Source organism: Columba livia, chromosome 5 (assembly GCF_036013475.1).
Source record: "Columba livia isolate bColLiv1 breed racing homer chromosome 5, bColLiv1.pat.W.v2, whole genome shotgun sequence".
Taxonomy (NCBI): Eukaryota; Metazoa; Chordata; class Aves; order Columbiformes; family Columbidae; genus Columba; species Columba livia.
This window is the reverse complement of record NC_088606.1, coordinates 4,313,202-4,340,313: the sequence shown is the minus strand read 5'-3', so window position 1 is coordinate 4,340,313 and position 27,112 is coordinate 4,313,202. Positions and strand designations below refer to the sequence as shown.

Genomic DNA, 27,112 nt, shown 5'->3' with positions numbered 1-27,112 from the left:
AGAGACCTCTGGTTTTAGGACTGTTTAGGCTGTTGCGTGTCGGGACTTTGGGAAAACAGCAAAGTTCAGCCCGTCTGTGCTCGGTAACTGCTTTGCCTTTATGTTTGGTGTGGGGTTGATGGCTTTTTGTGCAGCACCTGAGGAGCTTTCCCTGAAAGATGAATCTTGACCTGTGTCAGAGGACAGAGGGTGTGAGCAAAAAGCAGCATTTTGGGGCTATTTGCAGCACCTCTGCTTGGATGAGATGGGATTTGGGGCCAGCCCAGGCAGCAGGAGACTTCTGGCTCATGTAAGAATTGCCTTAGGGGACCAAACCAATGGTCCATCTTGCCCTTTTTCCTCCCGCGCTGAGGTTTGGGAAGAGGTGAGTGGCGATCCTTGACTTGCATCTGGCACTCAGCAGTGTGGGGCTTCATGGGCAGAGATGACCTTTACCATGGGGTGTCCCAGCAGTGGGACCATCCTCCTCACATCATCCCATCCCTTTCCAAAGCAAGTCTGGCCTCACACTTTGTGGTCAGAGCAGCCTAGAAAACCTTTGAGGTTGGCTACATTAATGAAGTTTATTGGACGTGGCTGTGAAGGTTGTCCTTATGGTGGCCTTAGGGATGGTGAGCAGAGCACCAGCACCCACAGCAGCCCCAGCCCAGCAGCAGAAGCACAGTGTGTTTGAAAATCCCTCCCAAAAATGATGGAAGCCCATATTCCTCCCACCCCCTTGGTGGGCACGTTGGACATTGGAACCCCATCAGGGTGACCTTGCTGCCAGCCAACCATCCTTCCCCTCAGGCTCTCCTGCCATGGGACCTGTGGTCTACCACCCACTCAACACATAACCCTTTATATGGACTTGGGAAGGATCAAAGAGATGGGAAGTGTTGTAGTTAATTTGTATTTAGCCCCAAAAGAGACATTTCCTGAACCTCCACCTGCTCTCTCCATTCTGGGTGTGGGGTTTGGGGTGGAAATGCTGGTTTTTCACTATTAGTACGCCCAACGTGGGTTGAGACAGGTCTCTGGGGTGTCTCACTGGTGGGGAAGGGGACAAGGACTAATGGACAATGGTGTTGCTGAGAGCAGAGCGCATGAGCTGGGTAGGCTGAGGCAGAGCTATTGTTGGCTTGTAGGTGCTAAATAAACCAGGTCCTGATTTGGCACAGCGTGTGAAGCCTTTAGGATGCAAAACAAAAGCATCATCACGTGTACGGTGGTGTGCTGTGGCACAGATATCCACAGGGATCCCATCCTCCCTTGTGGGGTGTCACTGTGGGCCCCCAAACCTGCAAAACTCTGAGCAGGCTGGAGAGGCTCATATCCCGTTGCCTTCTCCATGCGGGGACAGCCCATCATGGGATCTGGTGGTGTTTTGCGTGTTGCAGAGGAAGGATCCCCCTCCCAGCTTCCTCCCTGTGAAACCACACTCGTGTCAGGAGGATTAAAGTATTTTGGGGTGCCCATCCAGCTGAACACAAGAGGTACTATGCTGCAGATAATGACTGGGGAGGAAGAAGTCATTTCAGCTGGTGCATTTTGAGGGCTGTGGGACCATTGTTGATGGCACAAAATTTTTCCATGCTCAAAAAAAAAAAAAACCAAACCTTTTTATTTCTCTTTAAGCGACCACTTAAATTTTCAGCACTTACCATCTTCCTTTGTGCCATAAATCAGTGTCCACTGTCTGCAAAATGGCCATTTGCTCCTCCCATGCTGAACCCCACCGTTAGCTTCAGAAAAGGGCAGTGAGGAGCTTGCCTGTGCTGTGGGGCGACGCCGACTCCCCGTGCGGTGTCATGAGTTTGCACTGTCTGCACGTGGATGTTTGTCTCAAGGTGGCCAACCTGGTTTTTGGCCAAGCCTTCATGTTGTTTTGTTAAGTCCCCCTTGCTAGGTCTGTATCCACCAAGGTTGGTGGGACCCTTTGTCCTGGCTGCAGCAAGCGCTGGGACAAGCTGGAATGGTTTTATCTTTGGTGTAACGCTGGTTTGAGCAATAGAGGTTGGATCAGAGAGGCTTCCTGGGTTAATTCGTGGTGTCTCAGCTGCACCCAACCTCTGAGGATGTGTCCTCATCCAAGGGCTGGTTCCTCCTACCACCCATATCCATAGCACTATGTCCTCCAAAGGGTCTGTGAAGTTCAGCAAGGTGTCTGAAGCAACGGTGGGGTGGTGGATGGCACCTAATCAACTCCTTGTGTTGCCGTGGATGTTCTCGCGTGTGGTTAAGCGGTGTCATGAACTAAACAGGAGCTTTCATCTCCTTACCTTTGTGCTGCAGATGTCCCAGCTTGGCTGAAGAGCCTCCGGCTGCACAAGTATGCTGCCCTCTTCTCGCAGATGACATACGAGGAGATGATGGCCCTCACTGAATGCCAGCTCGAGGCACAAGTATGTCCCACATCAGTCATAAAGGGATCGGCTGTAGTCCCAGCTTTTGGTAGATGAGACACCTCCGACACCTCTTTCTAGGTCGTCAGTTGGAAGGTGTTTTGCCTGCAGGTGGCTGGGAAACAACAGAGAAAGGAAAATTGGGTCTTGGGAAGTGAAAAACACCACATTGTACCTGAAAAAGGCCTTGTCCCGGATTTCTTACTGGAGTCCCAGCATCAAAGTCCCATCACTGGGAGCTGCACTTGGGTTTTTCTCCAGCTGGGATTAAGTTTGGGAGTTTCAGAGGCTGCAGGTCCCAACTGCTTTAAAGTTGTGGGGGGTTGGTGGCCGAGTGCCTTGTTGACCTTTGAAAAAGTCCCCGCTTCCACGTTTATCTCTGCATTATCCGCAGGGTGAAGAGGCCTGCTCAGCACATTTGCTTTCACTGTTTGAGATGTGTCAGGGAGGGACAGATTATCTTCGGCAAGTCTCTAAGTGGCTTTTCGTACCCCCTTCTAATCCCTGCACTCAGATATTTGATCAATTTATATCAGCAGTGCTCATTTAGGGAGGATTTGGGCTGAGCCAGCTGTCCTGTGCAAATGTTAACGCCAGGTTTTGTGCTGTTTTTCTTCTTTGCAGAACGTTACCAAAGGCGCAAGACACAAAATAGTCATCAGTATCCAAAAGCTAAAAGAGAGACAAAACCTACTCAAATCTTTAGAAAGGGTAAGTAATAGCAACCACTTTTGTGTTTCAAGAAACCAGGAATTAATTCTGGGGTGAAGAACTCTTCGGTTACACGTTGTTGGGATCTTTTGCAGAGAAATCTGTTGTTGGCTTTGCCATGTCTGAATGGTGCCTCAAGCACGTCTGTACCAGGTGCAGGTTGTATTTGGGGCTGTATTTTGCAAAGCAGGTTCTAATCCATCTCAGACACTCAGGCAGCTGGTTAAACCCTGAGGCACTGGGACAAGTCCTGTCCAGCTCCATGGTGCTCAGGATCACCTGAACTTGGGGTGCTGGAGTGCACCAGCCCAGTGACACCGAAGGTGGTTCCCCATCCTCTGAACCAAGGTGCAGGATCAGCTCCAGCCACAGCAGCCACCGTGGTCCGCTCTGCTACTGGAGATATCCCGAAATAAATGGGATATCCCGGTGTCTGTCAGGTCAAGGGCCATTGTGCTTTTCCGGAGCATCATCTGGGCAATCTGTCCCTGAATAAAAAGCCAAATACCCATGGCAGTGTCTGAATAACAGCTTGAATTTCCAAGGAGAACAAATAGAAACTTCCTTGTCCCTTCAACAAAAGCTTAAACTCTGCAGAAATGGCTGTCAGAGAAGCAGCAGCACCACAGACTGGCTGGGAGCAGCTCACCCAACCTCTCGCTATTTATTATCACAATATTATATTATATTTAATTGCACTGCCTTCAAACAGCAACTTGTAGAGCCTCCCACTAGGGGCTTTTAAATACTCATGTGGTGTGTTGCTATTTATTGGTGTTTTCGTTACCTCACTGCTTCACTATTTATTTATAACATGGGATTGTACTCGGAGCAGGGCAGGAGCTAATAAAGCCGTATTTACCTCCGTATATTAATAATAACTATTAAATCCAAGAGACAGCCCACTGGATTGAGCTGGCCTCGGCAATGTGTTTTCCAGGCGATTGCTCGGCCTCTTCCCCCGCTTCTCCACCGGGGTTTTGAAATATGGTATTGATTGACTGGGGCGGTGCGGAAGCTTAAGCCCAGCTCAGCTGACACAACCAGCCACGCACGCCGCAAAATAAGGGAGAGAGGTGGCAGGGGCTGCTTTTAAGCACTCGTGGGTTGAATTTGGGCTGTGGGACCACGTCCTGCTTTGCTGGGGCTCAGAGCTGCCCGTGAGCTGCTTTACTTGGGAGGAGACGTTTCTGCTTTTTCCGGGCTTCCCATCCAATTTTTTTTCTTTTGCTAAACAAGAGCATATGTAGGACTTGATTTTTTTGGGGCAGTGTCTGGCTGTTCAAACATTGCTGCTTTCTTGGAAAGAGCTGCTCCACCCTTCTCTGTTGGTTAGCAGAGCAGGATTATTTTCCCCAAAAATAGTGCCCGGCAGACTGATGCCAGGTCTTCGAGAGAAGTGCAGCTAAGGCATCCAAGAATGAGCTGGGGGGTGCAGCAGGAATTAGGCTGAGCCACCATGTCAGGGCTTTGGCTGGCTCGCTCACAGCCTGTGCACCCACTTTGTGTCTCTCCCCTTGGCGCAGCCAGGACTCACCCCAAAAGCTGCCCCTTCCCAAGCAGTGTCCCATGAGCCAGACCCTGCAGGAGCCTGCGATGAGCTGTTCTGGTCCAGGCTGCATTAAAAACAAAATGCAATGATTTGCCATCAGATGTTCAATGTATGAGAAGGATCTGACCGTGGAAGGGGATGATGCACACTCATAACTAAGAGCAAGGCTGGGGCTGTACCCAAATCCTCTCCCTCCCAGGTGGACCTCTGAATATTTTTGCTATATGGATATGTTTTATAGATGTATGTCTATATATATAAGGACATCAGTGATAGGGCAAGAGGAAATGGCCTCACGTTGAACCAGGGGAGGTTTAGATTGGATATTTGGAACGATTTCTTCCCCAAAGGGCTGTTGGGCATTGAACAGGCTGCCCAGGGCAGTGGTGGAGTCACCATCCCTGGAGGGGTTGAACAGACACATAAATGAGGTTCTGAGGGACATGGGGTAGTGCCAGGGGTGGGTTACGGTTGGACTAAATGAACGTCCAACCAAAATGGTTCTATGATTCTATAAGTTCACCTGCAGCTCCACGGTCTCGCATTCTGCGTCCGACCACAACCTGCTCTGCTCCTCTCCTTTCCTCTCTGCATCCACCCTTCCAGTCTGTCCCAGTGTGGACGGGCATATCCCCACTTTGCTGCTGCAGGATGTGTTCCTGCATCCCAGTGTGGTCCTGGACTTTCAGTCGATGGTGGCAGGGGATAAGGATGCTGTCACAGGCTCTTTGGGTCAGGGCAGTTAATGGAGAGCCAAGCTTGAAGGCAGTGCTGGGAGCTGGACACAAGCCCGTATTAAAACACAGAACTGAAAATAAATAGGGCTGAAATATCACAATTATGGGATTGCAGGGGAAGGAGCAAGATACCCCTGGTCTGGGCAGGCTCAGTCACTCTCATGGGGTTCCCATCTTCCTGGTGCAAATTTGGAAATGCTGAATCATAGAATCACGGAATGTTAGGGATTGGAAGGGACCTCAAAAGATCATCTGATTCATCATGAAGCTGCATTATTGCTGGTTTTGGGTCCCAGTGCTTGACGGGGCAAAATTATCTCTGGGGATTGAGGTCTGAAGACATCCATGGATAATGAGGCACAGTCCCTGCAGCAGCTCCATGCTCTGGATTCACCCTGTGCTCTTGGTGAATGAAACGTGGGTGTTGAATATGGAGCCCCGTGGGGTCCTGGGGCAGGAGCGAGGCCATCGGCTTTGCTGGGGATTTTTGGGGGGGATCTGGTTCGCAGGTGATGTCCTGTTGTCCCTGCAGAGACAAACTCTCTCCGCTTGAATCCACAGGACATTCTGGAAGGTGGCAACTTGCGCGTCCCACTACAGGAACTACACCAAATGATCCTCACCCCCATCAAAGCCTACTCTTCCCAAAACTCCAGCACGGAGGAGCACAGCCGGGACGCGGATTCGCATCACCCCTCCTCCCTCATCGGCTCCGACAGCCAAGGCTCCGACTGCAAGGACTCTGCCGCGGGGGGGATGCAGCAGCACCATTTACCGGGATGCGAGGGGGAGTCGGGGGGGGCCCCTTTGCCCGAAGGTGACCTGCCTGGCCAGTTCACCAGAGTGATGGGGAAAGGTGAGCGACTGTCACTTCTTCTTGGTGTCCCTGCTAGGGAAAGCTGCTTCAGGGCACGGTGCCCTTCCCTGGGGTGCTGCAAGCCACAGGTATAGATCATAGATCGGTTTGGGTTGGAAAGGACCTTCCAAGCCCATCCAGTGCCACCCCTGCCATGAGCAGGGACATCTTCACCAGCTCAGGTTGCTCAGAGCCCCGTCCAGCCTGGCCTGGGATGTCTCCAGGGATGGTTCATCCACCACCTCTCTGGCCAACCTGGGCCAGGCTCTCACCACCCTCAGGGCCAACAATTTCTTCCTCATGTCCAGCCTGAATCTCCCTCCTTTAGTTTAAACCCATCACCCCTTGTCCCATCGCAATAGGGCCTGCTAAAAAGTCCGTCCCCATCTTTCTCATAGACCCCTTTTTTTAGGCTGCAGTAAGGTCTCCCCAGAGTGTGAGTTGGGAGATGGGCAGTGATTTTGGGGGAGAAGCAGTGATGGACGGGCTGCCTTGCCCCAGGTTAGGGACAGGTAGCATCGTCTCCTTTCCCATTCGGAGCCCTGGGGACATCCTGCCAGTCCACAGGTGTTTTCAGCAGCATCCCTCGAGCTTGCTGTGGCAGTGGTGCATGGGCTGGACATGAGCCATCCTGAGTGCACATCACCTGGGTCCAAGCCCCTTTTTAAGCCCCAGTTTAGATACAGAACATTTAAAATGCTCAGGTGCCATTTCGTGCCTGGTGCAGGGTGCATGGCCTTGCATCAGGATTAACATACTGGGAGGTGCACAGGAGTGATGTGAGGTAGGGACCAACATCCTGTGCCATATACAGGGCTCTTCTAGTAAATTTGTATGAGCTTGGATGTGCCCCAACAGTTGTCAGTGGCACTTAAGGTGTCGGTGCTGGCCACGTGGAGGGACATCTGCATGGTGAAGAGGAGAGTCTTGTCTGCAGGGTTTGCACAGGAGACCAGGAGCAGAAAGAAACTCATTGGGATGCCACAAAGAATCACAGAGTGGTTGGGGTTGAAGGGACCTCTGTAGATCCCCCAGTCCAACCCACCTGCTCCCGCAGGGTCACAGAGCAGATCACACAGGGTCGTGTCCAGGGGGGTTTGAATGTCTCAGAGGAGACTCCACACCCGCTCTGGGCAGCCTGGGCCAGGCTCTGGCACCTCCCAGCAAACAAGTTTCTCCTCATGTTCAGATGGACCCTCCCATGTTTCAGTCTGTGCCCGTTGCCCCTCACCCTGGCGTTGGGCACCACTGAACAGAGTCTGGTCCATCCTCTGACACCCACCCTGAGATATTGATCCCATTGATCAGATCCCTCTCAGCTTCTCTTCTCCAGTTGAACAGCCCCAGCTCTCTCAGTGTCTCCTCATCACAAAGATGCTCCAGACCCCTCAGCATCTTTGTGTCCCTCCACTGGACTCTCTCCAGTAATTCCATGTCCTTCTTAAACTGGGGAGCCCAGAACTGGACACACAACTCCAGATGTGGCCTCACCAGGGTGGAGTAGAGGGAGATATCAGTCCTGTCACGATTTCAGCCTGTTTTTGCAAAAAATAGATGTGTTGTTTTCTATATAAAATTTTGGTCCGGAATTTCTCACCAGCTAATGGAGTGCATGCACAGACAAACGTGGGTTTCTGGCCCCATTTCCAACCCGCTGATGAATTCGGCCCATGACAAATGCCTCCGTCACGCACAGAGCTGTACGTACAGCACAAACCTTGCCAGGACGAGGTGTCCTGGACCGCAAGGCATCCATGGCCAGGGGTTACGACAGGAGACAATAATTTCTTTGTGAAATCATTTCCACTTGCTTTTATGGCACCAATTCCAAAAGAGGTTAAAATCCATCAGAAAAGGTGGGAATCCATTTGCGGCAGGTTTTGGCCATAGGAGCAGGAGCTCAAGCCAGCGGTGCCTTTGGTGTATTGTAATTAGGAAAAGAGAATAATCCTATGCCCCTGATTTGCTCACGTCTAATTTTGGTGAGTCCAGCAATGTTCTCTGGATTTACACCAGTGTAACAGAGAACAAAATCTGGCCCTAAATATAGGACGGCACAGCAGGAATTGGGGAAGGGTGTTTTTTCCTCACTGATGAAAAGAACTGCCCATGGGAGAAGGGAAATGGGATGTCCAAGGCCTTTGTCGGACCCCCCAGACATCAACCCAGTGCCCCCATGCCCATTTCTCTTTCTTTTGTTTTTCAGTATGCACACAACTTCTAGTTTCCCGACCCGATGAAGAGAATATAAGTTCCTATTTACAGCTCATAGACAAATGTCTAATCCATGAGGTGAGTCGTGATGCATCATCTGAAACTGTTGTTCTCATCACTTAGAAACTGTTTCCAAAGTGTCTGTTTATGTCAACCTTTTGGTTTCTAACACAAATATTTTTTCGGGCTATTAATAGTAATTCCGACAGAACAGGGCTGGAACCGGGCGGTAGCTCCAAAGATGTGGATGGAAATGTTGCTTTCCCTAGCGCTTGCTTAACTGCCAAGACCCGGAGCTGGGAAATTCATCTGGCTTGTGATGGTCTGGTCAGCAGCTGGATGACAGGAAAAGTCCCGGGGTGAACGTGCAGACAGCCCTGGCGATCCCTTGACATTGCTACCTCCTGTTTGCAGCACGTGGTCCTGGGATTTTTGCAACGGGGGCATCCGTTTCTGCTCCCGGTGATGGTTCGGGATGGCCGAGGCTGTGCCGCAGGGCTCCTGGCCAGTGACGAGGAGGGATGGCCGGTGTCCCCGGTGTCCCACAGCGTTTTGTGCCTGTGCCAGCTGCACCTGGAAGAACAAGCTGCTTCTCATCGCCTGCCCATATGGCAGCGGTCAGGAGGAGATTGCACACCCTCTCGCAGGAGCTGCAGGCTTTAAATGTCTCTCAGTTATTTGTTTATTAAAAAATACGCTGTCAAAGCACAGAGAAATCTCCAGAGAGGGCTGGTGGCTGCAAACCCCAGAATGTGGTACAGGACTTGTGGGAGAGGAGAGGAGCCGCTCGCAGCCCCTTTCCTTGCAGCTGAAGCCGGTTCCTGAGCTATTTGTGCAAAGGTTTGAGCCGTGTGTCTCTGCAGTGCAGAGCACAGGGGATCTCAAACCGAGGTGAAATAGCTGGATACCAGCCAAGGGAGGAGCGAGGATGGTGGGAGCAGATGCCCGGGGCTGGAGAGCAAAGCCAGGAGGACACAGAGCTGCAGAGGGGCTCGTTTTCCAGGAGCGCCTGGGACAGACGTGGTGACTCCGCGTCACCCCAGCCTGTGTCCCCCACCACCGTCTGCACCAGCTCCGGTGTAATCAGCATCAGGAAAGAACGTCCCCTCTGCAGGGGGTTCACAGCAATCAAGTCAGGCACTAATTAGCTTCCAAATTGTCCTCCAGAGACCTCCACTCCCCTCCGCCAGTGACACAGAGACATGGGGTGTCTAAAGTTAGCGGTGGTGGGCACGTGGGTGTCCCCGTAACCCACCCCGCCTGCCTGGAGGTCTGAGGTGTTTTGGGAAGACATCTGTCCCCTGTATGGGTGACCTTCACTGGGAGCCTGGGTGGGTGACCCCGGGTGACATCCCATGGAAACTGTGGATGCCAGGAACAGACCTGAGCTCTGCCCAGCGCCAGGAGGGACGACAGGACATGGGATGCCATGGAGCAGCTCTGCTTTCCAAATCCCAGCATTTTCCAACCCTGGTGGCGCTTTCTAGAGCCACATCCGGGTGACTGGTGTCACCACAGAGCAGGGACCAGCCATCGAACCCCAGGGGAGCTACACTTGCATCCCCGCAGCAAGCAGGGAACTGGGGCTCCAAGGGGCAGCAGAGAGGCTTTTGGGGAGGCCCGCTCTGCCCAGGGGAGTCGCATCCTCGGGGACAAAGTTGGGCCATCGCCCTGGGACACAGGGGACGCTGCCAGAGCAATTTCTCCACCTGGGATTAATAAATCCTTGAGCAAGACCAGAGTTTCCCTCTGGACTTACTCTTCACATGCACACCCATGTACACATCCCTGCTCGCTTCGTCCAGTAAAATATTCATGTTTCCTTTTTTTGGGGGGCAGGCGTTTACAGATATCCAGAAGAAGCGGCTGCTGTCATGGAAACAGCAGGTGCAGAAACTCTTTCGGTCTTTCCCTCGGAAATCCCTCCTGGAGCTGTCAGGCTATCGGCAGCAGAGGAGGTACGTGGGATTTCGGGAGGGGAGGGATGGATGCAGCAGCTGGAGGGGGACCGGCAAGAGCATCTTGAGTGGGACCGGTGTCTCCCCACAGCGGGGGATGGATCCTGCCAGGTTCAGAGCTGTGTTTTGGGCAGGATCATGGTTGGAAAAGCTTTGGCCATGAAATCTCAGCCGTTGCTTGTGTGGTCGGAGTTGTCCCCACCGATTCCCACCGTGTCTCCCCTGGCTCTGGACCCAGCGCTTCCCAGCTGTGCAGCGTATCCCCAGCACTGGGCAGCCAGCTCTGCCCTTTGCTAATTACATCAGCACTGGAGATTGACCAGAAAGCTGTCAACTGGCAAAAAAATAAGGCTTGAAGCCTGCAGAGGGTGCAGAGCCAGGAGGGCTGCGGTCAGGAAACCTGGGGGGATGTGTTGTGAACACCGTGTTTGGTCACTTCTGAAGTAACACTGGATTTTGAGTGATCCTAGAAAGCGTTTGGGTTACAGCAAGAACAGATATTTTTAGATTCAGTTTTACCAACAGCGTCAGCTTTTTGTTTTGTTCTGCTAAGGCGGTTCTATTGCAGTCTTGTGCAAGTTCTTTTTTTCTCAAAAAGAAAGTGGTTTGGTGGTAACTGGGAGCATTAGGTGGTAACTGGGAGACTTGAGAGGTAACTGGGAGCATTGGGACAGCTGGGGTGTGAGTTCAGAAGGAGCACATGCAGAGCCTGTGTTCCCCAGTGCCATGAAATGAAATATTTTGGGATGGAGAAAAACAAGCAGTTTCAATGCTCATGGCAGGTTCAGAAGCAGAACAGACAACAGCAGAGGTTTTTGATGGACCCATTTACTCCTGGCCAGCACCGGAGCAGCAGTTTGGCTGCTCATCCAGGTCCGAAACGATCCCAGTCCCTTTCTGGGTTCGCCTGGGATGCTCCCAGGTTTCGCTGCTGCTTTTGGGTGGTTTGCATTTTCTTCTGCTCCTGGGAAGCCGCGGGTGAGGAAGGAGCACGTGGCCAGTTCTGCTTTTCTCTTGGGAACTTAATGGCAAGACCATTTTTTTGGACAAGGTTTAAAGAAACCCCGTCATGCTTCTGCCTAATAAATTAATCCAGTTTTGGGATCCCAGCGTGTTAATGTTGTCTGAAGCACGTTTGCAGCCACCGGCCCAAGCGGGATTGATGAAGGCTGGGAGGAAGATGGGCAGAAGTGTCTGGGAGGGTGATGAAGTGCTGGAGAAGGGCAGGGGGGACAGGGAGCATAAAAGGAACTGCAGCGGTGGATTTGCAGAGTGCTCGTGCCCTTAAAACCCTCTGCTTTTAAGTGGAAAAATCCACATGGGGAGGGATGGCAGCGTGTGTGGCCATGGCCAAGGAGGAGGAAAGATGGTTTTGTGTCCTGAGATGGGTGTCTCAGGACGTTTGTGGCCACAGGGTCTCCGGTCTGGTTCGTTTTGCTCTGAGCACAGGGAGGTGGGTGAAGGTTTGTGGTGCTGAGATGGAAACAGGTGCAGAGCCTGTCCCTGTCTGCATGAACGTGCCTTTCGCTCAGCCATCTCTAGGGAATCTTGGACTTGTTAGGTCGTTTTAACCTGGTTTTACCGAACTTGAGAAATCTCAGAGAGGACCAAGTTCATAAAATGAACCTTCTGGAAGGGAAGAAGGTCCAACCCTTCAAGCATCCCCAGTAAAAAAAATCCAACATCGCGAGCTGAACCTTTAGCAGACACTAGAGAATGCATACAGGAGAGATCTCTTTTATTCAGCTCAGAAGCATGACGAGTTTAAGTCAACACCCAAGAGATCAGATGTCACTAGCTCACCCGGGAATTACCTGTGTTATTTTAGTTTGCATTAAGAACAGATCTATTTTGCAGGAGTAAAATAAATTTTTTAAAAAATAATGTGAATCTGAGAACTGCAGAAGGGCAGGAAGGTGACTGGTAGATGGGAAGAACAGCAGGGAAGTTGCTGTGATGTGCCCGAACCTCATTCCCACCGCACATGTGGGATGGAGGGACATCAGCAGTGGGCTGGAAGGGTTGGGGCAGGAGCAGAGCTTCTGGGGAACCTATGGGCTTGGGGTCTGGGACATAGAATCATAGAATTACAGAATCATCTGGTTGGAAGAGACCCTCAAGATCATCGATTCCAACCATTAACTCAACACTGTCACTGCCCCGTGTCCCTGAGAACCTCATCTCTGCGTCTCTTCAACCCCTCCAGGGATGGTGACTCCACCACTGCCCTGGGCAGCCTGTTCCAATGCCCAACAGTCCTTTGGGGAAGAAATTGTTCCCAAGATCCAATCTCAACCTCCCCTGGTGCAACTATGGGTGGAGAGCATCAGTACGTGCCACTGGGGTGGTGACCATCAGTCCGTCTCACCCTCGGTGTTTTCTCTCTCCGCAGCCGAGGCTTTGGCCAGTCCAACTCCTTACCGACAGCCGGATCAGCCGGGGCAGGACTGGGACGGCGAAACCCCCGCCAGTTCCAGCTCCCGTCCCGCAACCTCCCCACGGCCCGGCTGGGGCTGCTGGGTCCCAGTGGGCTGCTGGGCACCCCCCAGCGCAGCCCGGCCGCCAGCCCCGCCATCCTCAAGCAAGGCAGACAGGTTGGTTGGCATTCACCATCTCTCCAGCTTTTCCATCCCTATAAGCTTCCTTAGCTTTTTCTCCCTTTTTTTTTCTCCCTTCCCCCCTTCCCCTTTTGTATTTGTTTTATTCTTTAGTTCAAGTCAAGCAAGTGAGAGGAATTTTTTCCATGCATCTGGGTGCGGAAAAGGGACCGGCAGGACGGGGGCAAACCAGGAGGTGGAGAGGGGATTGATGAGCCCAAGATGTTATAAAATCACGGCACGGAAGCCTCTGTTTTACATCCCTGTATGTTTTCTTGTTTCCTTCCCGCAGAACCTCTGGTTTGCCAACCCCGGGGGCAGCAACAGCATGCCCAGCCGGAGCCACAGCTCGGTGCAAAGGACGCGCTCGCTGCCGGTCCACACCTCCCCGCAGACCATGCTGATGTTTCAGCAGCCAGGTAGGAAGCAGAAATTGGATTTTCGCTTATCTGCAGCCCAGTATGACAAAAGGAGGCTGTGTGAAAGGAGCCACACTCCTGCACCCTGTTAGCCATGCTTGCAGCAGCGGCTGTCACAGCCTGAGCCGGGTGTCTGAGACACTGCTTGGGTTACTGGGATGATTGAACCAGAGACATCACTGGAGGGACTTTTGACCTGATAATACAAGGGGCAATGGGTTCAAACTGGAACATAGGAGGTTCCACTTAAATATGAGAAGAAACTTCTTTACTTTGAGGGCGCCAGAGCCTGGCCCAGGCTGCCCAGGGAGGTTGTGGAGTCTTCTTCTCTGAGACATTCAAACCCGCCTGGACCCACCTGTGTGATCTGCTCTGTGACCCTGCATGAGCAGGTGGGTTGGACTGGGGGATCTCCAGAGGTCCCTTCCAATCCAAACCATTCTGTGATTCTGTGATATAACATCTTGGCCCTATATATAACAGTGCCGACAGCGTTCTAGCTTGCTTGTGGGTTTTGTGTCAGGTGGGGAAGGCAGTAGCTCTTCTATCACCTTTCTTGCTCCTGGCACGGAGGGGCTGCCTTCTTGCACTTGAGGGAAATTCATTTCACAACACACCTGAAAGGAAATGTTGCCATGTTGGTGTTTCCTCCCAAAAAAGCAAAAATATGGTCACATAAATAGGAGCATTTTCTGATTCGGAGCAGTTCCTGCTGAACCTGACCACAAACCTGGAGCATCCGTCCCATGAGGACATTCATGTTTTTTTCTCTGTGTATCCCTTCATAGAATCACAGGATGGTTTGGGTTGAAGGGACCTTCCCAGCTCCCCCAGTGCCCCCCTGCCATGAGCAGGGACATCTTCACCAGCTCAGGTTGCTCAGAGCCCCGTCCAGCCTGGCCTGGGATGTCTCCAGGGATGGTTCATCCACCACCTCTCTGGCCAACCTGGGCCAGGCTCTCACCACCCTCAGGGCAACAATTTCTTCCTCATATCCAGCCTGAATCTCCCTCTTTTAGTTTAAAACCATCACCCTTTGTCCTATTGCAACAGGCCCTGCTCAAAAGTCTGTCCCCATCTTTCTTATCAGCCCCTTTTAAGTACAGAAAGGCTGCAATAAGGTGTCGCCGGCGCCTTCTCTTCATTAGCCTTTAAATGTGCTTTCTTTTACCAACTCACTTACCATAACAATTTATACCACAGGACAGGGATTTACACCCCCCTAGAAAACTAAAACTCATCCATAAGCTTCCAGCATGGTTTCAGCTTGGCAGCTCCCCTTGCATCGCCAGCCTGTGGTGTTTTAGCTGCATAATTTAGGTGGCAAATGTCCTGTACAGCAAAAGCAGTGTCTGTTCTTGAGTACTGATTAAACACCAGGACAAGGGCACATTTCTGCAGGCGGTGAAGGAGAATTAATAGGGTTCTTTTTGCGTATTAGCCTGTGGTGAATCAGGACATTGGAGGATTAGGGAGACGAAGATGCAGACCAAGTCGCGAGGAAAATAAGCAATAATGTGGGGTTGGGCTCCCAAAATACTTTTCCTTGGGCTGTGGGGACCTCAGCCCGCCTGGACCTCATCCTGTGCAGCTGGTGGCCAGCAGGAGATGTTGTCCATCAGTGGCAGCAGCTGTATTTGCAAAGCTTTTTTCTGCAAAGGGGAGGGTGTTTTGGTGCTGTACAATCAGCCCTGGGCATCACAGCAAACCAGACTTAGTCCTCTGCCTGTTTTTATGCTCACCCCCTACCCGGGGACGTGGCAGCAGGGTTATGGGCGACCAAGTGGCAGCCAAGCCGGCCAGGGAAGAGCCATCCAGCAGCTCTGCCGGTCTGTGCTGCCATCCCACGTCCCAGCGTCACCCTGCCTGCGCGCTGCCTGCACGGGCAGCTCCCGGCCCCGCTGCTCCCGGCGGCTGCTCCAGCATTTTAAACACATGGAGGATTTTTGCAGGGCCTGTGCAAGGGCAGGGGGTCCCGCTCTCACCCCAGCTCCCCCCGCAGCATCTCGAACCTGGACCCCTCATTTCCATCCACCTTCCACATTGACTCTCCACAGATTGACCCTTATCAATAAGGAAGAGGGGGATGATGTCTATTTTTTGCAAACGTCCCTTGCTGGAGGTGATTGCCTTGGGAAGCAAAGCACTTGCCGTAGTCCGGCCACGCGGTCAGACCCTCCTGGGGCATCTTTCAGGTGGTTTCCTACCCCACATGCACCCACAGGCTGGGGATGTGGGGGGCAGGAAGGATCCCCTGACCAAGGTCTCTTGTCCCTTTGTCCCCGCAGAGTTCCAGGTGCCGGTGACAGAACCTGACATCAACAACAGGCTGGAGTCCCTGTGCCTGAGCATGACGGAGCACGCGCTCAGCGGTGAGCACTCCCTCCTCCTGGGGCTCTTCCAGCACGTCCACGCCGCCTCCGCCGAGCCCCCCGCCACCCCAAAAACCTGGGACAGGCTGTGGCTGTGAGGGGATGGGATGGCGGCGCGGCTGGATGCAGGGATGCTCCCAGCGATGCTCCCAAGGGAAGTTGGACAGGGACATTGGCTTCTCTCGGTGAAGCAGCTGGGGCAGAGGGGTAAAACCCAACACAGCACCCAGCACTAGTGGAGTCTGTGCTTATTAGCCACTAGTTAGCTTGCTAATAATAATTAGTATTAGCTCGCTAATCTGTTACTAGTTTCTTGATAAAGCCCTTGCCACCAGAGCGCTCGGGTGGTTCACAGGCTTTGGAGGATTTTACCTTTCTGCCACCAGTGTCCCCTGTTTGACGGGGGGTGCGGGAGCCCCGAGGCCGAAGGCTAAAAGCCTGCGGGGCGCTGTGCCGGGCGCTGTGCCGTGGGTGCCGGCGGCTCCTTCCCGGCACGTGGGGCGGCCGCGGGTGCCAGCAGCGTGAGCGGGCACGGGGAGGGAGGATGAGGCAGAAAAATGGGCAGGGAAGCTGGAAAAGGCAGCGGCAGCGAGATGGAGAGGCGAGCACGGCAAAAATCACCAGCACCGCAAGCACCCGCTGCCCATGCGCTGGACCCCAAAACACGGACGATGACCCCTCGGCAGTGGGATGAGCGTGGCCACCGGCATCACCCAGACCCTCCTGAAAAACCAGCTGTGGTCTCACCCCTGGCAATCCCCGGACTGCACCAAACAGCTGAGGATGGGATCCTTTGGGGAGGATCGTGCCGCCGGGTCACAGCACCGGCGCAGCTCCCTGCAGCGATGCCACAGCCTGTCCCGGGGACAGGGACGCCAGAGCAAGGACTGCGAGAGGCAGCGGCACCCTGGCAGTGCCACCGCAGCATCCCCAGCCGGGAAAACAAGGACACTTGTGTCACCCGAAGCGTTTCTCCAGCGTGTGCCCAGGCGAGGCTTAGCTGTCTTGTTCCTCCGCAGGGTACTGTTCCTCCGAGTTATTTTTTCCAGGTCGCATACCCCAAGCCTCTCCAAACCGGTCGTGCTATAAATAGCTCTTAAAATAATAAACCTTTCGGGGGAGAAAAAAAAAAAGGCGTAACAAACCTGTTTGTTTTTAGTCTTAAGGAGGGAGGTGGTGGTGGTGATGCCCTGGGTAGCGTAACAGGGGGTGCTCTGTTTGGGGCTGCCCCCCCACCGCCGCTCTCCACCCTGGATATGGGGGTTTGGGTTGGGAACGGGGGGTGGTCGGGGCTGGTAAAGGGCTGGAGGGTTGGAAACGCTGTTTGGGATGTTGATTTCTGGCCCCAAAAGAGCTGCTGGTGCTGGGGAGGGTGAAGGAAGGGGGGCTGCTGGCAGCAGGGTCATTGGTGCGTTTTTGGGATGGGTCGTGGACCCCTCGCTCCTGGGCTGGGGGCTGTGGCTGGACGTGTCCCTGCTGTCACAGGACATTGGGGATGGGGGCACTTTGGGGGCAGAAACAACCCCTGGGGGCTTTTTTTCCTGCCATTATCCTCAGATTTTGCATCTTCTGCAGCGCGGGCATTGCAGGGCTGGGTTTGCTGGGGGGCGAGGTCCCCCCTGGGACCGGCTCCATCCCCAAACTTGGGCAGTGGGTCCTGAACTTGTCCCACTGTGGGGGAGTCCCAGACTCGCACCCACCTTGCGGCGAGTCCAGGCTGCCCAGAAACCCACCCAGCTCCTGGGACAGGGACATGGCAGGAGCCTGGAGTGGTGTTGGGACAGGGACTCGGGGGGGGGCTGCCATGGGGACAGATGGTGGCACAAAGACACCAGCAGAGAACTGACACCTCAAAACCCTTCTGCACACCCTCGGGGAGGTGGCGGGAGGGGGATGGCCCCGTGGTGCCACCTCGCCGCAAGAACCGTGACTTGGGGATGCTCTGGGGGTCCATCCCCAAAAATTGGGGGGTACCGGCCGCTCACCAGGGGCTGTTCCTAATCCTCTTTTCCCCTTGCAGATGGTGTCGACCGAACCTCCACGATCTAGAAGGCGTCGCGGCGGGGACGCTGGCCGGGAGAACAACAACTGCTGCGGGTCCAGCGGCGAGGTCGGGGCTTCCGGGAGCCTCAGCGAGCGCTTTGCATCCTTTCTCCTCTCTTTCCTCTTTCTCTCTCTCTCTCTCTCTCCTGTTTTAATTTCGTGAATGTGTAGATTGTCCTTGTGAACATATCATTAGACTTTGGAATTTGTGTTGTCATTTATTACATCCATGCTAAGTGGCGGGGGGGGGCAAACAAAAAAAATATCAGTGATGATGATGATGATGCAAACGCATGGGGAGGGTGTGGGGGATGTGGCAGGAGAGTGCTGACAATGGGGGTTCACCGGAGCGCCGTGGGCAAACCCTGTTTCTGGACAAGGATACAAATTAATATCAAATATCATATGGGTGCGTGTGACCAAAAAAAACAAACCCCTTTGGGGGATTTGCCTGTCCCACCGGAGCCTTTGGGGCCAGGGGTCCCATCCTTTGAGTTTCGCTGCGCTGCGAGCCCACATTTAAAATAAAATAAAATAAAATAACCCCAAAATTTCCTTTCAGTTTAGCCAAGAGCATCCGCAGGTTTGAGGCAGCGTTGTGACAGGGCAGCGGAGGGTGGGTGACACCCGCCGGGTGCGGGGGTCGGTCCCCCCATCCCTGCGGCCCCGATGCAGGTTGGGGTTCAGGGATAGGGGGGTCATCTCGCCCAGTGGGGGGTCCTGGGGGATGTCGGCAAAGCGGGGGGGACGTTGGGTGAGTTTCTGTGTCTCTTGTCTTGCCTGCGTGGGTACCGGGAAGATGCTGCATCCGTGGCTTTACACATCTCCCCCCCGCCTGCCCAAACCCAGCAATGAGGGACTTTTCCAGCCCTGGGGTGACCGAGAAGGGATGAAGGAGGCTTGGGAGTCAGCGTGCAGATTTATTTAGCCAAATAAAATTTTTTAAAAAATAAAAAACAAGCCCTAAAGGGCAGCAAAACGCAGCTTCACGGCGTCATTTTCTCAGTATTAAACATACGCCGGGGAGGAGACGTAGTTGGCAGCGGCTCGGCTGCTCCTCGCCCGCTGCTGCGTTGCTTTTTATAACAGGGAGCTAAATTTGGTCCGAGGGCATTAAGCAGGTAAATCCGACACAGCGCTGCTCAGGCCTGGGCTCAAAGCGACACCGGGGCGATGCTGGGCGTAGCGACGGCTTCGCCCACAGAATCACAGAGAATGTCAGGGATTGGAAGGGACCTCGAAAGATCATCCAGTCCAATCCCTCTGCTCCGCTGGGCCCGGTGCTAACATGATAATTAACTAAAGGGAGGGGATAGGTGGGAGCGGCGATATTCCCAAAACATGGTGTGTGCCTATGGGCTGGGACGGACCGGAGCGGGGCTGGGGGCGAAGGGGAACCGGCGGGGATGGGAGATGTGTGAACCCATTTGCAGTGCAGCACTTTTAGGTTCTTTTTTTTCTCTTTTTTTTTTAAAAAAAAAGAAGTGCCAAACGCGATGTTTTCTGTTTGCTGTTCCTTGGTGTCCCGTTCTCTGGCAGGCAGGGGATGGGGAGATGTGCAGGGGGGGGAGCGGAGAAGGGAAAACCCGAAAGCGAGGGAGGTTTGACAAGGTGTGAGGAGGTGAAGGTGAAGTGGGGACTTGGGTGGGGGGGACACCTGTGTCACCCCCCCGAGCACCCCAGGGTGTCCGAAACTGAGGTGTGAACAGCCGTAGCAAATATATTTAGGGAGCTGAATTACTATTTATTCCCTCGCCGACTATAGAAACAGAGGTTATCCGATTGCTGAGAGATATTACTTTGGATAGATTTCCTATTAACTTGCTATGGCTGGTAACCATGATAATGTCTGTTATTAACAACCACCGAATAATTCAAATGTTGTTGGGTTTTTTTTCCTTTTGTTAAAAATAACAAACCACAAAAAGCTTCTTTTCCATTGACAGTGTATAGGTTAATAATGACTTAGTTGTGTTTGCCGTTTCGTGGGGGTTTTTTTAAGTAACATAATAAAGTGGCTTTGGTTGCGTTCTGCCTGGCTCTGGGTGCCTGTGCTGAGTGCAGGCAGCAGAGCTCCAGCCTAAGAATTTAAACAAAAAAAAAAATAGGAAAAAAATATTTATAAAAAGAAAAAAAAAACCACAAAACAAAGAAAACAAACCACAGTTGCATGAGTGAGGCTGTGAAGTCAAATCTTTAGTAATAAAGCGGCAGTGCCTTTCTTTTTTCTATTCACCCATTCACCCCCCACGTGTTTTTGTACCACGTGCGCGTCGTGGCGAGGGACGTGGCACCTTGGCCTGGGGTGGGCAGCATCCCCCCCCCCGCTGTCCCCTGTCCCCCCAGCACCCGCCGGGGACCTTTTACTGGTGCTGTTCCCCCGAACCGTCCCCGGCTGCAGCGGGGGGGCCGGGCAGCTCAGCGCCCAAGTGGCCTTGGGTCCGGCGGATGCTCCCAGGGAGAGAAATAACACTAAATAATAACATAAATACACTTTTTCCTTCAAGGTGTCCACCCCCTCCCCGGGGACAAGGCCTGAGCTCGACTGGACTTGAGCTGGGCTTTGCTTTGGTTTGCTCAGCTCATTGTAAATGCATGGGGCGGGGTGGGGGGGGGGGTTAAGCCCGGCCAGCATCCAGCAGGATGAAACAAATCCAAAACTGTGATTTTTACGTGGAGCAAAGCTTGAGTTTGGTCAGCACTTAGGGAAATTCTTTCTGTTGTCACCTTTCTCCATGTCGGGGTGCGGCCGTGCCCCTGGTTTGGCTTCTTTTGAATGTGCCTGATGGAAAGTGGGTCCTGCAGACGTCTATAATTTGCACACAGCGACGATAACACTAAAGTTGATTTTATACGAGTCATCAGAGTTTGCAAAAGTGAGTTTTATTTTTTGTATTCCTTTATCTTTACTTAAAGGTGAATGTGTATTCCTCTGGGAGGAATAGGAAGAAAAAAAACACAGGAATGTTAATAATGTTAAACAGAATACTTCCTCCCTTATTAATATATATAACCCTTATGTATTTATGCATATTGTAAGCTTACTTTAAAAAGCTTTGAATTCTTTTCTGTTGCATGCCGTTCCCGGGCAGCCTTTTATTGTACATGCATGCCTTGAGTCCTGGTTTTTCTGTACAAAGTTAGTGCACAAAGAACTATTTTTGCCTAGTTAATGTTGCCGAGCAATGCATATTTTTTAAAGCTTCTTTTTCTTTTTTGTCATATATGGAAATAGCATGTTTGTTACATGTAAAAGCTTTCCTGATATAAAGAAATACTAATGTTTGGAGATGCCGGTCTTTGCAAGTGTACAGTTTTCATATGTTGTTCCCAGTGAAAACACCCTTCGTGATTTCCACTTGCTCCAATGTATTTATTACTCATTTCCTCCCATGTAACTAGGAATCATGGCTATATTTCATATCAACGGCATATTGAAAGTGAAGGGAGATGATTAATACAAGGTTTTGTAACACTGGGGTGTGGCGCCTCCTTATTTACGCTCTTTTTGGCAGGTGGCCTCGTACTTTAAAAATATATATATATAATAATAGAATAAAAGAACTGGCCGGCCCCGTGGGGTATGGGAGGGGAGGGATGTGTGGTTATTATCTATATAAAACCCATGGCAGGAGTTTGGTGCTGATGGATCCCCCGCATTCCCCACGCAGCCCTTGGCTGCCCCTTTGGGACGCCCACACCCCGGGAGCTGTTTAGAGACGGGATATTTTGCTTTAGAAACGGGCAGGAATTGGGGCCGGAGCTGTGGAGCGCACGGAGGAACCGGCTCGGAGATGTTTCGGTCGGGTTTTGAGGCTGGGTTGATTCTAGGCTTAGAATCTGCACCTTTCAGACACATTTTGGGCCAGAGGTGGCCGGGGGGATGCTCTGAGGTGGCTCGTGGCCACAGGGGTGACAGGGACACAACCGTGACTTCTGGCCCAGGATGCTCGGGGAAGGGCTGGTCATCTCCAGGGGTGGTGGTCGCACAACCTCTATGTGCAGCCTGGTGCAGGGTTTCCTGTGTTTCTGCTCATGGCCCTTGCCTCTTGTAGCTCTTTTTTATCCTCCCCATCAGATACATCGGTGAGATCCCCCTCTGCTTCTCCAGGCTGAGCAAGCACAGCTCCTGCAGGACCTTCTCAACAACTCCAAGCTCTAAATCATCATTCCAACCCAAACTGTTCTATGGTTCTATGCACACTGGCTCCCTGCACCCACCGTCCATCGGCCCTCCCAACGCCGTGAATAAAACATTGCCCAAACCCCAGCGAAATGCCATAAGCACTTTGCCTTTCCACGTACACGTGCCTGCCGGTCTCAAAGTACGGGGTTGTTGCACTAATAGAGGATGAAAGGGGAAAGGAAAAAGCCCCAAGATGGAAAACTGGAGCCGGAGGGGCTGAAAAGGCTCCAAGAAATGTCCCCAGTGGTTGGGGGACTCTGCGGGTCCTGCTGGTGGGTGACCTGGAAAAAGGCTTAAAAAGGGAGAAGGGGAAAACCAGCATTTCCGTGCTGTCAGGAGCCGCTGGATGGCTCAGGACTGGTGACTAAAGGCTTTACCAACCTGTGCTCCCGCATTGCACCACGCTGAGCCCCGACCAGCCTGGGGGAGCTGGGCTCCCGTTCTCCCGCCCCACGGACACTGCAGTCCACATCCCACCCAGCTCTTGGGGACAAAGGCTGGTGGCCCCTGTTTTAGCAGCTGTGGGCGTTTCCACGTCATCCCTGGCAGGTGTGGGATAACCCCAGGTTATCTTGTTAACAGGGTCTTTTCTACACCTACTCCAAAGAGTGATCATAGAATCATTGTGGTTGGGAGAGAACCTCAATATCATCGTGTCCAACCATAACCCACCCCTGGCACTGCCCCATGTCCCTGAGAACCTCATCTCTGTCCAACCCTCCAGGGATGGTGACTCCAGCACTGCCCTGGGCAGCCTGTTCCGATGCTCAAAAACCCTTTGGGGAAGAAATTGTTCCCGATATCCAACCTCAGCCTCCCCTGGCGCAACTTGAGGCCGTTTCCTGGGTCCTGGTGGAGCCGCCGGCACCAGCGAGTGGAGCAGTTCGGTGGTGGATGGTCCACGTCTCTGTCCTGCCGAGGACGGAGCCCAACGCCCAGCGCAGGCAGAGCCTGGAAGAGCAAAGCAGACGTTTGTTTTCCATCTTTTCGCTAAGAAAACATCCCCGCTGACAGAGCCTGGTCAGAGGAGAAATTGCCCAGCTCAGCCAGAATTCCCACTTTTCTACAGAAAATAGACTTTTTGGCCAATTTTAAATAATAATAATAGTAATAATTTTAAAAGTATATCATCATGGAAGGTTAGCCCCTGATTTTTGATGAACCAGCTCTATCTCCATCCCTGTGAAGATGGTGCGGGTGGGTGGGCATTTGCTCCCCAGGGCAGCATCCCCGGCAGCGGGATGCAGCCAAGGGTTTGGGTCCCCTTCTCTCACCCCCCATGCCCCCAAACTGACATGGGGGTGACCCCAGACCTCCCGAAAAAAGCACTTCCAGCCTCCATGAAAGCTCTTGCTCCTCTCCTGCAGTGAGCAGAGCTCGGGGCCGGGCTCAGCAGAGGGAGCCACAGACTGTGTGTCCCCGGCTGGTCCCCAGACAGGCCGTCGGTCCCCTCTGACCTTCAGCATCACCCAGCCAGAGCCAGGACCTTTGCAACCCCCATTCCACCTACCCCTCCTGCAGCTGCTTCCGCACAACAACCTTCCCCATCCTCCTCTTTCTCTCCTCCAGCTGCATCGGCTCCTTGCAACAATATCCTTTTCCCTCCCAGTTTATTTTCCCAGGTGATGAGAAGAGGTTGGAGAAGGAGGGTCCAGACCAGACCTTGGGGAGGCAGCCTGTGATTCAGGTCCCCATCGGGGCTGTCACCCTGCACAACCTTAAAACTAAATGAGATCCTAAATGAATTCTGAAAGTGACACCAACAGGGCAGTTTTTTAAGGCAAAGTTTTTGTTTTCCAATAATTAACATACCTACGAGCTACAGAACTGTATCAATATCACAATATTTTTGGCTGTGGCAGAAAACACACAAAGCACGATCTCTTCATCCCTGTAGTAAGTAAAACAATAGGTAAAAACTGATTTACCATTTGTTTTCTCATAACGATACCGCCCCACCAATCTGCTTGTAATACGGTCACCAATGCTGGAAGCTGATAACCATATTCATACAGGAAAAGGAAATGTTGCCTTTTTCCTTACACACCGGTGCTCTGCAGCGTGTCCCGGCTGCGGACGTCGCAGGACAAGGCAGCTGTACGGTGAGATGCAGCTTCTCCAGGGGATGCTCAGAGGGTGTGTGGGTGTTCATGGCCAGGGTGGGATGGAGATGAGGCACCAGCATCCTCCCGCAGCACCCAGTGAAGGGTTCCCCATGTCACACATGATGGTTGGGTGGTGGGAACCCACCCAGGAATTGCTCCCTCGGCGGCATCCGTACAGCCCGGGCAAAAGAAGCAGCGTTGTGGTTTCTCTTAGCACTTCTTTAAAGAGCTGACAGCCCTTCAGAGCTCATTTGGCCTGGGTTCTGGTGGATTTTCAACCTTTGCTTTGCTGTTGCAAGCTCAGGACGGAGAAGCAGAGCAAATAAATGTAACGTGGTACAGTTCACTCTGCCAGCACCACCCCTGCAAAGCCCCAACAGCAAAAACACAATACAAAGTTGTTTAAAAAAAACCCAATCCTTGCGATGATGTTCTTTGGGTATTTTAGCAACATTTCTTTGAATACTGTGATTTATTTGCTGTCCTCCTTAAAAGCCCAGTCCAAGATTTATTAAGAAGAGCTTTAATGCTTTATATCCTCTCAAATACAACATCACGGCTGTGACTTTAAACACAGCTGGGATGCGAAGCTTTTCACGGTGGTTACTGCCCGGAGCTGGGCAGACGGGCTCAGCCAAAGCCCAAAGGTCACGGTGGCTGGGGGGCCTGTCCCAACACCCACAACTCGCTCAAGGGCAGGGGCAGAAACCAGAGGCCAGGTAACGAGCAATTTGAGCTCATTAGGCATCCGTGAGCTGCTGGAAGGTTGTGATGGCTTCACAAAGCCTCCCAGATGACCAGAGGCACCAACCGCAGCCACTAAATCACTCAGAAGGCAGATTTTTTTTGGCTAGAAAGAGTGGATTTTGGTGTCCCTTGGGTAAAATGCCCCAGGAAAGGCAGGAGCTCTTCTGATGCTCCTCTAACAAATGCTGAGCGGTACTTGGCTTCAGCGAGATGTGGACAACAGCTCAGGAACCCATACAGCACCAACAGACATCCTGGGTTAACAGCTGGACTTGATCTTAAAGGTCTTTTCCAACCAAAATGATTCTATGATTCTGTGACACCCAGTCCTGCTCGAACTTGCGCTGCTGAACCCCCAGAGCCATCTCTCGGGGCTTTCCCAGCTGGCTGGTACAGGTTCACAGAACCACAGAATGTCAGGGGTTGGAAGGGACCTGGAAAGCTCATCCAGTGCAATCCCCCCATGGAGCAGGAACACCCAGATGAGGTTACACAGGAAGGTGTCCAGGCGGGTTGGAATGTCTGCACAGAAGGAGACTCCACAACCCCCCTGGGCAGCCTGGGCCAGGCTCTGCCACCCTCACCAGGAACAAGTTTCTTCTCAAATTTAAGTGGAACCTCCTGTGTCCCAGTTTGAACCCATTACCCCTTGTCCTATCATTGGTTGTCACCGAGAAGAGCCTGGCTCCATCCTCCTGACACTCCCCCTTTCCATATTGATCCCCATGAATGAGTCCCCCCTCAGTGTCCTCTTGTCCAGCTCCAGAGCCCCAGCTCCCTCAGCCTTTCCTCACACGGGAGATGCTCCACTCCCTTCAGCACCTTGGTGGCTGCGCTGGACTCTCTCCAGCAGTTCCCTGTCCTGCTGGAACTGAGGGGCCACAACTGGACACAATATTCCAGGTGTGGTCTCCCCAGGGCAGAGCAGAGGGGCAGGAGAACCTCTCTGACCTACTGACCACCCCCTTCTAATCCCCCCCAGGTACCATTGGCCTTCCTGGCCACAAGGGCCCAGTGCTGGCTCATGGTCACCCTGCTGTCCCCAGGACCCCCAGGTCCCTTTCCCCTCAGACCTCCCTCCCAAAGCCCCCACCACAGGGCTGGCTGTGTTTCCATCAGCACAGGCTGGGTTGGGCTGGTACCTCTCACATCTTTGGGCATTCATTATTCGCCACCTCCCTGACTGATCTTGATGGCCAGCAGCAGGATCTCGTACACAAGAGGGTGCTTTGGAGAAGACATTTTCAGACTGTGTTTTTTGGTGGAGAATAAAGATCTACCATGGCCCTGGAAGCATGAAGACAGCAGGAGGGCCAGTCACAAGCAATGTAGTGGGGCTTAGGTATCTACCCAGGGTTTCCAGGAGACGCATCCCCATCTCCAGCAAGTTCCCACATCAGGGACAGGCAGGACATGCTGGAAGAGCAAGTGACACACCAGTTGGGTCTCTGTAGGGAATTCACACCACAGCTCAAGGGAACCAAGGCCTCTTCTTCAGGCTGAGAGAGCTGGGCTTGTCCAGCCTGGAGAAGAGAAGGCTCCAGGGAGACCTTATTGTGGCCTTTTGGACTTAAATGGGGATGATAAGAAAGATAGGGACAGACTTTTTAGCAGGGCCTGTTGTGACAGGACAAGGGGTGATGGATTTAAACTAAAGGAGGGAGATTCAGGCTGGACATGAGGAAGAAATTGTTGCCCTGAGGGTGGTGAGAGCCTGGCCCAGGTTGGCCAGAGAGGTGGTGGATGAACCATCCCTGCAGACATCCCAGGCCAGGCTGGACGGGGCTCTGAGCAACCTGAGCTGGTGAAGATGTCCCTGCTCATGGCAGGGGTGGCACTGGGGGAGCTGGGAAGGTGCCTTCAACCCAAACTGTTCTGTGACTCTAAGATTCTTCACACCATGAGACAAGCAGGACTCAGCACCTCCCAGGCCTCCAGCTGGGAGAAGTTGCCTGAACTGATGCACAAACCTGTGCCACAAGGTGGAACCAAGGGGAGGTGACCAAAGAGCCTGCACCAGGACCTTCCCAAGCACAGAATGGGGACTCATTGACCCATCACTCCACAGCACATGTGCAGGTGATGGGAGACACCCCAAATTAAATCACAGCAATTAATAAAGCACAAAGAAATCATTTATATGGACAACTCTTGAGGAAAACAATTGAGAAGCAACATGTACCACTGGAGGGCATCAGGTGGTGAATGAAGCACTTGCCAAAGCAGGTGGG

General features: G+C 52.7%; 1 protein-coding gene across 4 annotated transcripts in view; it reads left to right on the top strand.

The window, feature by feature from the left end:
- Positions 1-21,318, top strand: part of SAMD4A (sterile alpha motif domain containing 4A) — a 111,480-nt gene extending 90,162 nt beyond the window's left edge. For 2 of the 4 annotated variants that reach the window (XM_065063160.1, XM_065063158.1), the window contains 9 exons: positions 2,275-2,384; positions 3,009-3,095; positions 5,946-6,240; positions 8,447-8,532; positions 10,294-10,412; positions 12,805-13,006; positions 13,302-13,428; positions 15,717-15,800; positions 17,821-21,318. In XM_065063160.1, coding sequence (XP_064919232.1) covers positions 2,275-2,384; positions 3,009-3,095; positions 5,946-6,240; positions 8,447-8,532; positions 10,294-10,412; positions 12,805-13,006; positions 13,302-13,428; positions 15,717-15,800; positions 17,821-17,849 — 1,139 coding nt within the window. In that variant the 3' untranslated portion in view covers positions 17,850-21,318. Of the gene's footprint in view, positions 1-2,274; positions 2,385-3,008; positions 3,096-5,945; positions 6,241-8,446; positions 8,533-10,293; positions 10,413-12,804; positions 13,007-13,301; positions 13,429-15,716; positions 17,801-17,820 lie in introns of those variants that run through there. The other 2 variants (XM_065063159.1, XM_065063157.1) reach the window with 2 other exon arrangements.
- Positions 21,319-27,112: the final 5,794 nt, after the last annotated feature.